Source organism: Sander lucioperca, chromosome 4 (assembly GCF_008315115.2).
Source record: "Sander lucioperca isolate FBNREF2018 chromosome 4, SLUC_FBN_1.2, whole genome shotgun sequence".
NCBI classification, from domain to species: domain Eukaryota; kingdom Metazoa; phylum Chordata; class Actinopteri; order Perciformes; family Percidae; genus Sander; species Sander lucioperca.
Genome location: NC_050176.1, coordinates 27,775,938 through 27,790,937, shown reverse-complemented (window position 1 = coordinate 27,790,937; position 15,000 = coordinate 27,775,938). Strand labels below are relative to the sequence as shown.

Here is a 15,000-nt window from a genome sequence, read left to right as displayed (position 1 = left end):
TTCGGACAGTTCGGAGGAGATGCTCTATACGTTCTGCTCAAAGATTTTAATCAGAATCAGAAAAAAAGGTTTTATTGCCACAGTAACAACACTTATGTGTAATTTGCCATGGTGAAAGTTGCATACATAAACAAACAAACAAACAAACAAATTAAACATTAATATGAAATGAACAATAAATACAAAATAACTGTTGCATGAGAAGAAAGAGGCTGAATGGGTTGAGTGCAAAATTTGCAAAGCATATATAGTATGTGCAAAGTGTGGGGACTAGCAGCCCGGTCTCACGGCAGGTCACGTAAATGTCAGGTAGGCGTTTAGTTTCGCCGTAGTCTTCCTAATCACAACCGTCCTGTTATTGTCGCGCATCCCCCGCGGCCGTCTCACGGCGTGTGAGGCGCCCTTTCCCCGTAGTGTTTTTCCTAAACCCAACCTCCGCCATCCCGTTATTGTGGCGCGTCCCCCGTGCTGGTCTTACAGAGAGGTGTGTTCAGGTGCATTCTGGGCGTGCTGGTCTTACAGGGACGTGTGTTCAGGTGCATTCTGGGCGTGCTGGTCTTACAGAGAGGTGTGTTCAGGTGCATTCTGGGCGTGCTGGTCTTACAGAGAGGTGTGTTCAGGTGCATTCTGGGCGTGCTGGTCTTACAGGGAGGTGTGTTCAGGTGCATTCTGGGCGTATTGCTATCTTGAGGCAGCAGGAAGTGATCGCGCCATTGACCAACAAAAACCTGGTCTAAAGTCAATAACGCAGCATTTCATTGTTATTTTAACAGAGCATTAGTAAAATGCTCCTAGGCTCGTGCACAGCGCGCACACTATGCTTGTTACACACACAGGGACGCACAGCAGCACACACACATGCAGAAGATTACAAATTAAAATATTACAGTGTAAATCCTCCATCATAACAGCAATGCTCCAAGGTCCAAACGCGCCTGGCTTTTAAAGGGAATGGGAGATGATCTCTGATTGGTTGATTGCATGTTACGCCCAAAACACACCTCTGATTAATGAAGACACTAAGTACAACCCTTTAGAACCATGCACCCGGCACACAGACCCTTTTTTCTGCCGTCAAACTAGCAAAAGTGGATTTGGACACGCCCTAAACACACCTGCACCAGGCACTTCACGCCGTGTATCACTCACCACCACATCAGACAGATCACGGTCCAGACGGACAAACTGATCATCAGGAAATAAAGTAGCCTTTTATATTTTAGCAGCAACATTTTTGTTTTAAATTGTAAACGGAGAGCGTCTCTATCTCTGATCAAGTCTAAGCAGAGTCCTCAGGAAACATCTGTAATCAGCTGCGGCCGTGTTAACACGTTACGAACACTAGGTGGCGACGATGTCCAACAGTTCAGCAATGAAACTCTGCTCCAGTGTGTAGTTTTCTCTCTTCTGCATTCAAACTTTGACATGAGTTCCTTTTTTTTCAAAACACTTTCTTTGGAACAAATGAACTCTGAAACTAATGGCAAGTGGCTGCAACGTCACACGATTGAAGTGAAGAAAGATACGTTATTTTACTGTGAAATCAGAGGGAAAAGGAATCAGGGAGTTATTCAGATTCAGAGTATTGTCATTAAGCAGAGTACAAGTACAGAGCTAATGAAATGCTGTGTGTGTGTGTGTGTGTGCGTGTGTGTGTGTGTGTGTGTGTGTGTCTGTCTTTCCTGTGTGTGTGTGTGTGTCTGTCTGTCTGTGTGTGTGTGTCTGTCTGTCTGTGTGTGTGTGTGTGTGTGTGTGTGTGTGTGTGTGTGTGTGTGTGTGTGTGTGTGTTCTTGTTTAACTATATTCGTGGGTTCCAAAAACTGGAAGTCCAGTATACTTGTGGGGTCCCGACAGCCTTGTGAGGGCCAAAATGCTGGACCCCACAAGGTTAAAGATCTGTTTGAGGGTTAAGACTTGGTTTTAGGATTAGGGATAGAATTAGGTTATGGTTAGGGTGAGGGTAAGGGTTAAGGTTAGGCATTTAGTTGTGATGGTTAAGGTTAGGGTAAGGGGCTAGGGAATGCATTATGTCAAAGACGGGTCCCCACAAAGATAGTGAGACGTGTGTGTGTGTGTGTGCAGTAGTAAGTATTTCAGCTCCAACTTACAATATTATGTACAAAAAATACAGTATCAGTCCCAATATTAAAATGTAGACAGTAGGGATTGCAAATGTGAGGAATGTACAGTATGAACATCAATGAACATACAGTTGGATAATTTTCACAGTGAATTTACAGTAATATTCCGGCTGCAGCTTCGCCAGTAAACTACTGTGTATTTACAGTAAGCATAATGTTTTTATAGTTAAAGGTATTTTACTGTAAATGGACAGTTTCTTACTGTATTATTTGAATTTACAGTAATATACTGGCAGCATTGTAGTTCCCGTCTTTTCCTTTATTTTCCCAAGATGCATTGGCGTTAACAGTAAATACCTGTAATCTGTAACATTCTGCAGATAGTGCTGTAATATTATTATTTTCACCCAGAATGCATTGCCATTTACAGTATGATCCTGTATAGCATTAAAACAGTAAGATACTGTCAGATTTTAAATGTAAATTTACATCAAGGGTTTACAGTGTATGTACAGAACATAGTTAAAGAGTGAGGAGCAAATATGAACAGTACAAGTAACTGACCAGTATATAACTGTCCAATAAAGTACTGAGCAATGCAGTATAGTGCAAGGTGTGGAGTTTTTTGAGTGGAGGGTCACAGCCTTAGCAGGAACGTAGACTCTTGCAGCGCCTGCTGGAAGGGAGGAGGGTGAGAAGTCCATTTTTTAGGATGAGAGGCATCCTTGATGATGTGTGCCCATCCCAGGCAATTATTGTTAATCTGGGAATATTGTGTCCGAACTATATCGGCCTACATTATTTAACGCTGCTGTCCAACATTTTAAAAAAGTGTCTCGGTTCAATGACTCCATACTTGCAAGGGCGTAACCTTGGTATCAACATTTCGGGAGGGGGAGGGGAGGTGGGTTAGATCTCCAACTATCTAGGGAGGTCCGGGGACACGTCTGCATGGATTTAACAAAGGCAACAATCACTCACTTGTCAATTTTTTCAAAGTTTTGTCACTTTTTTTTCGAAGTTTGTCGCTTATTTGAATTTTTTTGTCACTTCTTTCGCCCTAGTGTTGCAGTCCTTCTTTTTACTGTGTTTGTTTTCTAAGTATTTGTTACTATTTTCGACCTATTCTTGCCTTCCTTCCTTCTCTCTCCCGTCTTTTTCCAACATTTTGTCTCCTATTTGTCATCAGCATCTAAATGTTCTCCAATTCCAAGGCTGTTGTTTAGTAAATCTATCGCTGACATCGCCGTATTCTTCCTCTTTGTAGAGACTTTTGTTTTTCTACCAAAAATTATTCGTGCTGGTTAGGGGGTACATGGCTTAAAAATACTGTTCAAAAAGGGGAAACATTATTGAAAAATCCTTGAGAACCAGTGAACTAGAAGACTTTGTGCTCTGTAGATTATCAGAAATATTTGTCTCAAACAACAATGTTTGGAGTTTAGAGCTGCAACTTACAATTATTTCCACAGTCGATTAATGTATTGATTATGTCTGGATGAATGGATGAGTTGTTTTGGTCTCTAAAATGTCAGAAAATGGTGAAAAATGTGGATCATTGTTTCCCAAAAAGCCCAAGATGACGTCCTCAAATGTCTTGTTTAGTCCCCAACTCAAAGATATTCAGTTTCCTGTCCCAGAGGAGAGAATAAACTAGAACAATATTCACATTTAACAAGCGGACATCAGAGAAGTTTGACTGTTGTTCATAAAAGAAATGACTCAAACTATCAAAATAGTTGGCAATTAAGAATCTTTGCAGCTCTCATTGGAACCAGTGGTGGAATGTAACTAAGTACATGTACTCCAGTACTGCACTTAAGTCCAGATGTTGAGGTACTTGTACTTTACTTGAGTCTTTTCTTTTCATGCCACTTTCTACTTCTACTCCGCTACATTTCAGAGAAATATTGTACTTTTTACTCCACTACATTCATCTGTTACAGCTTTAGTTACTAGTTACTTTACACATTAAGATTACTGCACACAAAACACATGTAGTTTATAAAATCTGATATTTTATTCTAAAGTAAACTAGCCAACAATATAACAGCCTACAAGTCCAGCTGACATGATTACACCATTAAACACACAACTGTGTGTGTGTGTGTGTGTGTGTGTGTGTGTGTGTGTGTGTGTGTAACATTAAACACACAACTGTTTGGATCCTTTCCACTTTATATATATAGTAGCCTACATATAGTATATATAATACTTTAACTACATTTTCCCGATGATACTTACAGACTTTTACTGAAGTAACATTTTCAATGCAGGACTTTCATCTGTACCAGAGTATTGTTACAGTGTGGTATTAGTACTTTTACTGAAGTAAAGGATCTGAATACTTCTTCCAGCGCTAAGCTCTATAGTCAGGAGAACTCCCTCTCTGTATCCAGCGGTGCACCGCGCGGTGGCGCGCTTTGGCACGTCTTGTGGAAGCTGCGGAGACGCGCATGGAGTCTCTGCTCCTTTAAGTAAGAAAATAAACTATTCCCTCCCCTCCCTCCCCTCTTCTCCCTCCCTCCCCTCACACCCTGACGGCCTGCTCTCCGGAGCTGCGCCGGGGATTTCAAGGCTCCTCCGTGCAGAAGACAGCGCCGCACGGCCCGACTCAGAGCGCAGCGGGGTGGCTCCGCTACACTTTATCCCCTCTCCGGTTTGGATGTAACCTGATCGGATCGGCCTCTGCTGACTGACTGCGCGGTGGTTTTAGTTGTTTTGGTCGGTTGGGTGGTCCGTTGGGTGGTTGTTGCTGGGAGCTGGAGGCCGGGAGCAGGACTGGGTCTGCCCGGGCTGCTGCTGCTGCTGCTGCCGTCGCTCGGTTCCCGTGGATAGCAGAGCAGAGCCTGCAGGGACTGGCTGCTGCCTCTCTCTCTCTCTCTCTCTCTCTCTCTCTCTCTCTCTCTCTCTCTCTCTCTCTCTCTCTCTCTCTCTCTCTCTCTCTCTCTCTTTCTGTTTGTGCGTTTCTCTGCGCGGCTGGACACGGCTACACGCGTTACCACACACGGGATTAAGTGATTAACGCTCCGGTACCGGGGAGTTGGATGTGTGTTTTGCCCCGCAGGAGTCTTCAGGAGTCCGGGCGGAGAGAAGGGGCCGATGGCGCAACGGGTGCGTAAAAAAAACAAAATCCAATTTTTATTATAGAGCGAAGAGAGAAAATGAGTGAGAGGAAAGAGGGTATTTTTTTTTTAATGCTTTAGCAACATTGTTATGGAAACTTTCATGCCAATAAAAACCCCTTTTTTGAATTAGGAAGGGTTGTCTTCAGCTTTGACATCAGATGAAGTTTGATCTTCAACATAAAAAAATAAAAAGTTAGATTTTGTTCCGTGCGTAAAAATAATCCGTCGAACTTTTCACAGGAAAGACTGTGAAAAGAACTCAAACATAGTTTTTTATTATTATTTTTTTACAGGTTTAACTAAATACATTTCCACTCATATATATTGTTAAGATGAGTGAGAGGAAGCTTGGTCTTCAGCTGCACCAGTCTTGATCTTCAACAAACATAAAAAATTGTATTTATGGATAAACAGTTCATCACGTTGACACAAGACTGAGAGGAAACGGGATTTAAACTCTCAAAATTAATGCATTAATTCACCCTATTATAATGTCTGTAACTTATACATATTTCTTTAACATATTCACCGTTTTCATTTCCCGGACCACGTAGTAACGAGACCAACTTTCTGTCCCGCGCGCGTAAAAAAATATTCAACTTTTCACAAAAAGTTGAAACTAAGTAGTTAGTTACAAAGTTTTTTTTTGTTTTTTTTAAATGTTTTTACAACCAATTTGTATTTACATATTTATATAAAACCATTTTCACATTTATCTCAGACTTAAACGATTGATTTAGTGAATAATAATAATAATAATAATAATAATATAAATACATTTCAGCTGCAGATCGTTGCTACAAACTTATATATATATATACATATATATATTATATATATACATATATATATTATATATATACATATATATATATATATATATTTATATATATATATATATATATAAATATATTTATATATATATGTATATTATATATTATATATTAAATTTTGTGATAATAAAATGTTTCAGATTTGTAGTTGAGATGTATTTGTTAATTTTGATTTTTATTGAGCGATTGAGGTTTTTATATTTATGACAGGATTTAAACACACACGCGCACGCACACACACGCACGCACATACACACACACACACACACACACACACACACACACACACAGTTGTGTGTTTAATGGTCTGATCATCTCAGCTGGACTTGTAGCCGTTATATTGTTGGCTAGTTTACTTTATAATAAGACATAACATTTTATAAAATACAGACACACACACACACACACACACACACACACACACACACACACACACACACACACACACACACACACACACAGTGTCTCGGTGTGTATGTGTGTGTGTGTGTGTGTGTGTGTGTGTGTGTGTGTGTGTGTGTGTGAAAAAACAGCCGTTTGTGTTTTAATTATAGAAATGCTTTCATTTAAAGACACTTTATTGAAGTGTGTGTGTGTGTGTGTGTGTGTGTGTGTGTGTGTGTGTGTGTCCGTGTGCGTCCGCGTGCGTATCGGCCGTTTGTGCTCCAGCGGTGGGGAATAAAAACTCTTTATTTTGTTTGTTTCACGGCTGATTAAATCTGTTCAACCAGAACACACACACACACACACACACACACACACACACACACACACACACACACACACACACACACACACACACACACACACACACACACTTCAATAAAGTTTCTTGAAATGAAAGCATTTCTATAATTAACACAAACGGCTGTTTTTCAGTTTTTCGGTCGAGGTCAAAGTTTAAATCGCGTTTTAATGATTTCTGATCAGTGACTCAGATCTGTGGGATCACACACACACACACACACACACACACACACACACACACACACACACACACACACACACACACACACACACACACACACACACACACTTTAACACTTATTATTACACAAATATCTCACATGTTCTGTAACTCCCTCTGAGTTCACAGCTTAAAACTCTACACGGACACCGACAGCATCCGAAGTCACCGTCATGTTTTACGCACAGAAAAACTAGTTCGATTTCTGAAACATTTTCCTTTCCTTTGTGTCTTTACATGATTAAATCCACTACCCTCCTGCGTTGTTATATATCCAAATTAGAAACTCAGACTTCTATAAGTGTTAAAGGAAGAATAAAGTTAAACAATGAGATAAAAACAGGGGCCACATCGCTCTCTTTACGTCTTTTGCTTCTCCATTTGTGCCAGCGTTGATCCTGCTTTGGTTCTCAGTTATCTTTACAAGGTGGAACCTATATTTAAAAATTCTGATTATTAAAAACAATATATAGCCTATATATAAAATATTAAAAAAAATATCAAAATTGTTTTTTAATATATATATATATATATATATATATATATATATATATATATATATATATATATATATATATATATTTATATATATATATATATAACTATGAAACAAAAAAAATAAAAATATACATAAAAAAATAAATACATTACATTACATTAAATCACTTTTTTTTCCTCATTTTTTTACATATTTATATATATATATATATATATATTTATATATATATATAAATATGAAATAAAAAAATATATAAAAATATACATTAAAAAAAATAAAATATATATATATATATATATATATATATATGATTTTTGCTCACAAATCCCTTTTGGGATCTCATTAATAGTAGGGGTGTGCAAAAAAAATCGATTCACATTCATATCGCGATTCAAGCTCTACAAAAACGATTCATAGAATTCCGAAAAATCGATTCATATTTTTTTCACATTTCAACCGTCAACCTGGTAGCTGAAGTACTCCTTAAACCACATTTAGCAGGATTTCTTTTGTTTGTTCTGAGTACAGCACTTTAAAGCTAAATGTAAAAGCTCTTTTTATGTAGCACTTTTATTTCATACTTGATTTCAATGTATTTGAGAGCTGGCCAAAGCTCGGCACATTTGCAGTTTTCAGATGCAAAAGTTGTTTTTATTTTTGTAGGAAGACATACAGTGGTTGTATTTCAGTTAGCCTAATAGCTGGTCTGATTTGCATTGAGAGATGATTTTATGGAAAGTACCCCATGCCAGTCTCTAGGTATGGTGAAGGGTATGTGATGATGTGGGGTATGGTGAAGGGTATGTGATGATGTGGGGGTATGGTGAAGGGTATGTGATGATGTGGGGGTATGGTGAAGGGTATGTGATGATGTGGGGGTATGGTGAAGGGTATGTGATGATGTGGGGTATGGTGAAGGGTATGTGATGATGTGGGGGTATGGTGAAGGGTATGTGATGATGTGGGGTATGGTGAAGGGTATGTGATGATGTGGGGTATGGTGAAGGGTATGTGATGATGTGGGGGTATGGTGAAGGGTATGTGATGATGTGGGGGTATGGTGAAGGGTATGTGATGATGTGGGGGCCAAGGGAACTTTATCAGGATGCATAGTATCCTGGATCCATGAAATAACTGGCCTTTCAAAATAAAAGTCTGCCTGCCTCTATGGGAATTTAACATAGGGGTGTACTGACTTATGCCCCCTGTATTTTAAAGAAGAACATTTATTTATTCATGGTACATTATTCATTCACAAAGAAAATTGGTGTCCTTAAAGGTTGGATTTTTCCTAATTTTTTAATTAAGGCATTAAGATCAATTTCCAAAAGATGATTTTTTTAATTCCTCTTTTTAGTTGACTGTAGCATGGGTGTACTCATGAGCAGCACTGTACTTGTAATATCAACCTACATTTAATTTGGTGTGTTTCTTTTATTTTAAATGGTATGTCTACTGCAATCACATGGGAAAAGTAACTACATTTACATACTGTGAATCGTTTTTTTTTTTAATCGAGAATTGTTTTCGAATCGAAAACTGATTTTGAATCTTATCGTGAACCTAAACAACAAATTTAAATTTTCTTTTAAAACAAATTTTCTGAATCGTGCACCCCTAATTAATAGTAGCCTATAGTGGTAGTAATAGGAGACAAATAGTCTGGAAGTTTTAAAAAAGTGAAAAAAAAAAAAAAGTTAAAATCAAATACATGAAGTTCTTTATAGGACTACAACTAAAATCATGCTCTTTTATTTTGAAATTAAATCAGACTTTTGCTCACAATGGCTCGGTGGCTTTTAGAGATGAAAACATTTTAACGTGGTGTTTATATTTTAAATGAGTGTGAGGGTAACATACTGTTTATAGCTGCCATCTTTCTCTCTTTCTTTCTTTCTTTCTTTCTTTCTTTCTTTCTTTCTCTGTAATGTAATGTAAAATTAGATGGAAATAAATACACATAAAGACCCCCCCCACACACACTTTAAAGACTTTAAAGACTTTAAAGCAAAAAACAAAACAAAATAAACTTGAGCTGCTTTAACTAAAAAACAAACTGACTTTTCTTCTTTTTATTTTAAAATCATGCTCTTTTATTTTGACATTACATCAGACTTTTCACTCACAATTGTTTTTTTCTGTCTTTGGAAATTAAATAATTTAATTTTTTTAGTGTTTAGTTTGAGTTAATATCCTGTTTGGAGCTGCCATCTTTCTTTCTTTCTTTCTTTCTTTCTTTCTTTCTTTCTTTCTTTCTTTCTTTCTGTCTTACTTTCTGTCTTTCTGTCTTACTTTCTTTGTCTCTTTCTTTCTTTCTTTCTTTCTTTCTTTCTTTGTCTCTTTCTTTCTTTGTCTCTTTCTTTCTTTCTTTCTTTGTCTCTTTCTTGTATCTTTCTTTTTTCTTTTACTTTCTTTCTGTCTTTCTATTTATCTCTTATGTCTTTCTTTATTTCTGTATCTTTCTTTGTCTCTTTCTTTATGTCTTTCTTTCTTTCTGTTCTTTCTTTCTTTCTTTCTTCTATTTTCTTTATTCTTTCATGTCTTTCTTTGTCATTTCTTCTTCTTTCTTTCTGTCTCTTTCTTTCTTTCTTTCTGTCTTTCTGTCTTTCTTTCTTTGTCTCTTTCTTTCTTTCTTTCTTTCTGTCTCTTTCTTTGTCTCTTTTTTTCTTTCTTTCTTTCTGTCTTTCTTTATTTCCTTCTTTCTTTCTTTCTGTCTCTTTCTTTGTCTCTTTCTTTCTGTCTTTCTTTCTTTCTGTCTTTCTTTCTTTCTTTCTTTCTTTCTATCTTTCTGTCTTTCTTTCTTTCCTTCTTTCTTTCTTTCTGTCTCTTTCTTTCTTTCTTTCTGTCTTTCTGTCTTTCTTTCTTTCTTTCTTTCTTTCTTTCTTTCTTTCTGTCTTTCTTTCTGTCTGTCTTTCTTTCTTTCTTTCTTTCTTTCTGTCTTTCTGTCTTTCTTTCTTTCTGTCTTTCTTTCTTTCTTTCTGTCTTTCTGTCTTTCTGTCTTTCTTTCTTTCTATGTGAAATAAATTAATAAACATAAAGACCCCCCCCCCCCCCCACTCACACTTTAAAGGTCTTTAAAGCAACAAAAACAAAAATAAAAAAAACTTTTAGTTGCTTCAATTAAAAAACCAAACTGACTTTTGTTCTTTTATTTTGAAATTCTATCAGACTTTTTGCTCAGTTTTGCCTTGGGCTTTTGGAGATGTTTCTTTTTTTTTTTTTTAATTTTTGAACGAGTTAACGTAATTACTTTTGTTCCTTTTATTATATTTTTTTTTAACTTTATGTTCATACGGAGCGTTTAGGAGTTTAAACGTTACATAATAATTTGATGTATCATGTTAGACTTAAAGAGCGTTTAGACATGAACCATTTAGAACAAGGCCGCCCAATTTGGGGCCAGCGGGCCAAGTTTGGCCCGTCCTCTCTTTGTTTTGGCCCGCCATGGATTTGACATATTCATGCTTATTCTCCTCTTATTTTAAAAGTAATGACTACGAAACGTACATTTTGTGCGGTTAAAAAGTACGTAATCTGAGTTTAACGGCAATGTAGTGCACCGTGCTGGTAAACTTCCCATTTAAATTACATATGTACATTTTTATCTACGGAGAATAGCAAGAATTACGGTATTCTTCAACATCGACATTTATTTTTGGCCCGTGGCCTTCCATCCAGATACATTTTGGCCCTTCATATGAAAGAATTTGGGCACCTCTGATTTAGAACAATTCCTGGTTTGCTTTCTGAAAATAAAACAGATTTTTGCTCAATTTTACTCGCAGAGTGAAGTCAAAGTTTATCAAATATTTGAGAAAATGTGTTTATTTATATAGACAAAAAAGCGACAAAAAGCAACGAAAAAGGGTCAAAAAAGTGAGGAATAAAGCCCAAAAAAGACACAAGCTAAACAGCGTGAAATAAGCGCCTTAAGCATCAAAAAGCGAAGAGAAAATATTTAGTTTTGACCTAGCGTTAAAGTTGTAAACTTGACTTCATGGATCGTGTGAGAAATCCTACAAAGACTTGAGGCATGAACCTTTTAGAAGAATACATTGGGTTTCTGAAAATAAAACTGATTTTTGCTGAAGTTGGTCGCGAAGTGAAGTCAAAGTTTATTCAGTATTTGAGAAAATGTAAACAGGGTGAATGGATAATATGAATAATATCCAAAATGAAGACTAAGAGCTTAAAAACGTGCACGGTGCAGGCTGATATTCATAAGATTTATAATCTGTCTGTCAGAGACGTCTGGTTTTAACTTAATGGTGGTTTTTTATTTTAATGAAAATAAGTGTGAAAAAAGTGTTGAAAAGTGGGAAAAACCCCATCTAAAGCGTCAATAGTTTAAAAAAGCTCTGAAAGCGAGAAAAAGTGCCAAAAAAGAACGAAAAAGCGCCAAAAAAGTGCCTAGTGTCCCCCCCTGCCCCCCGTAAATTAAGACTAATATTGTTCTCGCAATATTCAACAACGTTATCCCATATTTTACACATAGCGTGCAGCTCCAGATGTTGAACTGAGGACAGCCCTGAATGCTAACGTTCGACCATAGACAGTTAAATAAGTAGACAAAGTGACGCCGTTGTTTTCTACGGAGACCAGTGAAGGATATTAGAAGATCTTTCCCGGTGATGGCTGAGCGTTACTGAGCAGCCTCCAACTGAGCTTGAAGACGTAGATGTGACGTGAGCAACCTGTCTGAAAGTTGGAAGTCTTCTGGTAGCTGTGCCAAGAGAAATCTCAATCATTCCCAATCTAGCAGAGACGGAGAGCGTAGGTATATGTAAGGAGATAACATAGACACAGGCTAATTATTGATCACTAAAATGATAGTTAACATTAGTAATTAAACTTAAACAGCTAATGGAAGTCCAAACTGCCTGAGAGCTTCTCCTGTACTATACGGTAATTCCTCTACTATGAGACAGTAAGTCTCGTGGTTATGACCCAATCGTTAGCCTATTTTTATAAAAACGTCTGCTACGGAGCCATAACGTGAGGTACAAGGTAATGGAGCCTTTTATACATTGTCGTGTTTCTTTAGAAATAAACAACGGACAAATAGAGTCTTTAAACTCTTCAGATGTAAAGTTATTCTCTGTCAAAGTGGCGCCAAAATGAATGGCAGTCAATGGGATGCTAACGGGAGGTGATGGCTTGGTAGCATCAAAATGGCGCCATAGGAGCTACTTTTTGTGGATGCTCGCTTACCCCCTTGGGTTGGACCCTGTTGACATGTATGGTCTCTGACACACCAACCCGACAGGTGACTCTCAGGAGGAAAGGCAGTCGGGCTGATCAGTCTCCCCGAGTTGGTCAAAAAAGTTCCTCAGAACACACCGAAGAGACGAGACGTAATACGTCTCCATAACAGCAGGCGGCTGTATTGTCGCCCAAAAAATGAAAACCGGCAGTTGATTGGACGAACGCGCCACGTGGGTCTGGTTTCTCCCAGATTTTACAACTGAGCATTGTTGCATGTTCAGAATACGATCTCATATTGTACTAAAATAGTTCACCGAAATGTGTTTCTGAAAACATTTTAAGCGAGAAATAGGCAGCATCGGTCAAAGTTTGAAAGATTTTTGTCAGATTTTGAGAGGCTGTTTGTCACGCTAATATAAGTGCACTGATTCGCTAGTCAAGGGCTAGCACTCCACCAATCAGATTGGTCAATGAGTCCGACTGCCCGCCCTCCGATGGCCTTATCTGGTAGAGGATGCTGACATTGGACCCTGTTGACGTGTATCTGGCAGAGGATGCTAACAGTTGACCTTGTTGACATGTATCTGGTAGATGATGCTAACGGTGGACCGTGTTGACATGTATCTGGTAGAGGATGCTAACAGTTGACCTTGTTGACATGTATCTGGTAGATGATGCTAACGGTGGACCGTGTTGACATGTATCTGGTAGAGGATGCTAACGGTGGACCGTGTTGACATGTATCTGGTAGAGGATGCTAACGGTGGACCGTGTTGACATGTATCTGGTAGAGGATGCTAACGGTTGACCCTGTTGACATGTATCTGGTAGAGGATGCTAACGGTGGACCGTGTTGACATGTATCTGGTAGAGGATGCTAACAGTGGACCCTGTTGACGTGTATCTGGTAGAGGATGCTAACGGTGGACCCTGTTGACGTGTATCTGGTAGAGGATGCTAACAGTGGACCCTGGTCACATGTATCTGGTAGAGGATGCTAACGGTGGACCCTGTTGACGTGTATCTGGTAGAGGATGCTAACGGTTGACCCTATTGACGTGTATCTGGTAGAGGATGCTAACAGTTGACCCTGTTGACGTGTATCTGGTAGAGGATGTTAACGGTGGACCCTGTTGACGTGTCTCTGGTAGAGGATGTTAACGGTGGACCCTGTTGACGTGTATCTGGTAGAGGATGCTAACGGTGGACCCTGTTGACGTGTATCTGGTAGAGGATGCTAACGGTTGACCCTGTTGATGTGTATCTGGTAGAGGATGTTAACGGTGGACCCTGTTGACGTGTATCTGGTAGAGGATGTTAACGGTGGACCCTGTTGACGTGTATCTGGTAGAGGATGCTAACAGTTGGCCCTGTTGACGTGTATCTGGTAGAGGATGCTAACGGTGGACCGTGTTGACATGTATCTGGGTCTGAACTCTCAGTGAGCAGCTTCTACTCTGGAGAGGTCAGAGGTCACATGTCTCTTCTCTGTGTTTCAGTATGAAGACCTGGCCCACTATGGGCTGGAGGCGATGGCCGGGGTTTACGGAGACCCTCATCACCATCACCACCACCACCACCACGCTGCTGCCGCTGCTGCCCGCTCCATGCAGGCCGTGCACCTGGCCTCCGCTGGCAGCCCTGCCACCGGTCCATATCCGCACCAGTACGCCCAGTCCAGCCACACCACGGCCGGGGACGCCACCAAGAGGGACAAAGACGCCATTTATGGGTAGGATGAGTAGCGCTGCAACTAGGATCGGTCATCGGAAACCGGTTCCAACTTGGAATCGTTGTCTTCAGCGTCGTCCATGCAACCTTTTGTTTTTCTGGGTAAAAATTTAAATAGAATTTTTTTCCGACGTCTTTTTCGATGATTGTCGTGATGGTTTTGTCATTTTTTTCGTCGTTTTTGTCACTTTTTTCGTCATTTTTGCCACTTTTTTTGTCGTTTTTGTCACTTTTTTCATCGTTTTTGTCACTTTTTTCGTCGTTTTTGTAATTTCTTCGTCGTTTTTGTCACTTTTTCGTCGTTTTTGTCACTTTTCGATGTCTTTGAAGCTTTTCCTAACGTTTTTGTCACTTTTTTCCAATTGTTCTGTCACTATTTCCAAAGTTTTTGTCGATTTTTTTGCGCTTTTTGACGTTTTTGTTGGTTTTTTCAACGTTCTTTTATCAATTTTCTTTTTTCAAATGCTATAAAATTGAAAAAAATAAATAATTATTCAATGAAATTATTGAACTGATTATTTATGTTACTTGTGGAGAGTGTTATTTTTTTTTTTTG

The 15,000-nt window shown here is 38.7% G+C and overlaps 2 protein-coding genes across 2 annotated transcripts in view; one reads left to right on the top strand and one right to left on the bottom strand.

Moving 5' to 3' along the window:
- The window catches only part of spred2a (sprouty related EVH1 domain containing 2a), a 50,904-nt gene extending 46,935 nt beyond the window's left edge, over nucleotides 1-3,969 (bottom strand). The window contains exon 1 of the mRNA XM_035999975.1: nucleotides 3,957-3,969. The gene's annotated coding sequence lies outside the window, so the exon portion shown is untranslated. The remainder of the gene's footprint in view (nucleotides 1-3,956) is intronic.
- Nucleotides 3,970-4,631: 662 nt separating this feature from the next.
- Nucleotides 4,632-15,000, top strand: part of LOC116059213 (homeobox protein Meis1-like) — a 67,621-nt gene continuing 57,252 nt past the window's right edge. The window contains exons 1-2 of the mRNA XM_035999976.1: nucleotides 4,632-5,195; nucleotides 14,213-14,445. Of these exons, the coding sequence (XP_035855869.1) occupies nucleotides 5,184-5,195; nucleotides 14,213-14,445 (245 nt within the window). The 5' untranslated portion in view covers nucleotides 4,632-5,183. The remainder of the gene's footprint in view (nucleotides 5,196-14,212; nucleotides 14,446-15,000) is intronic.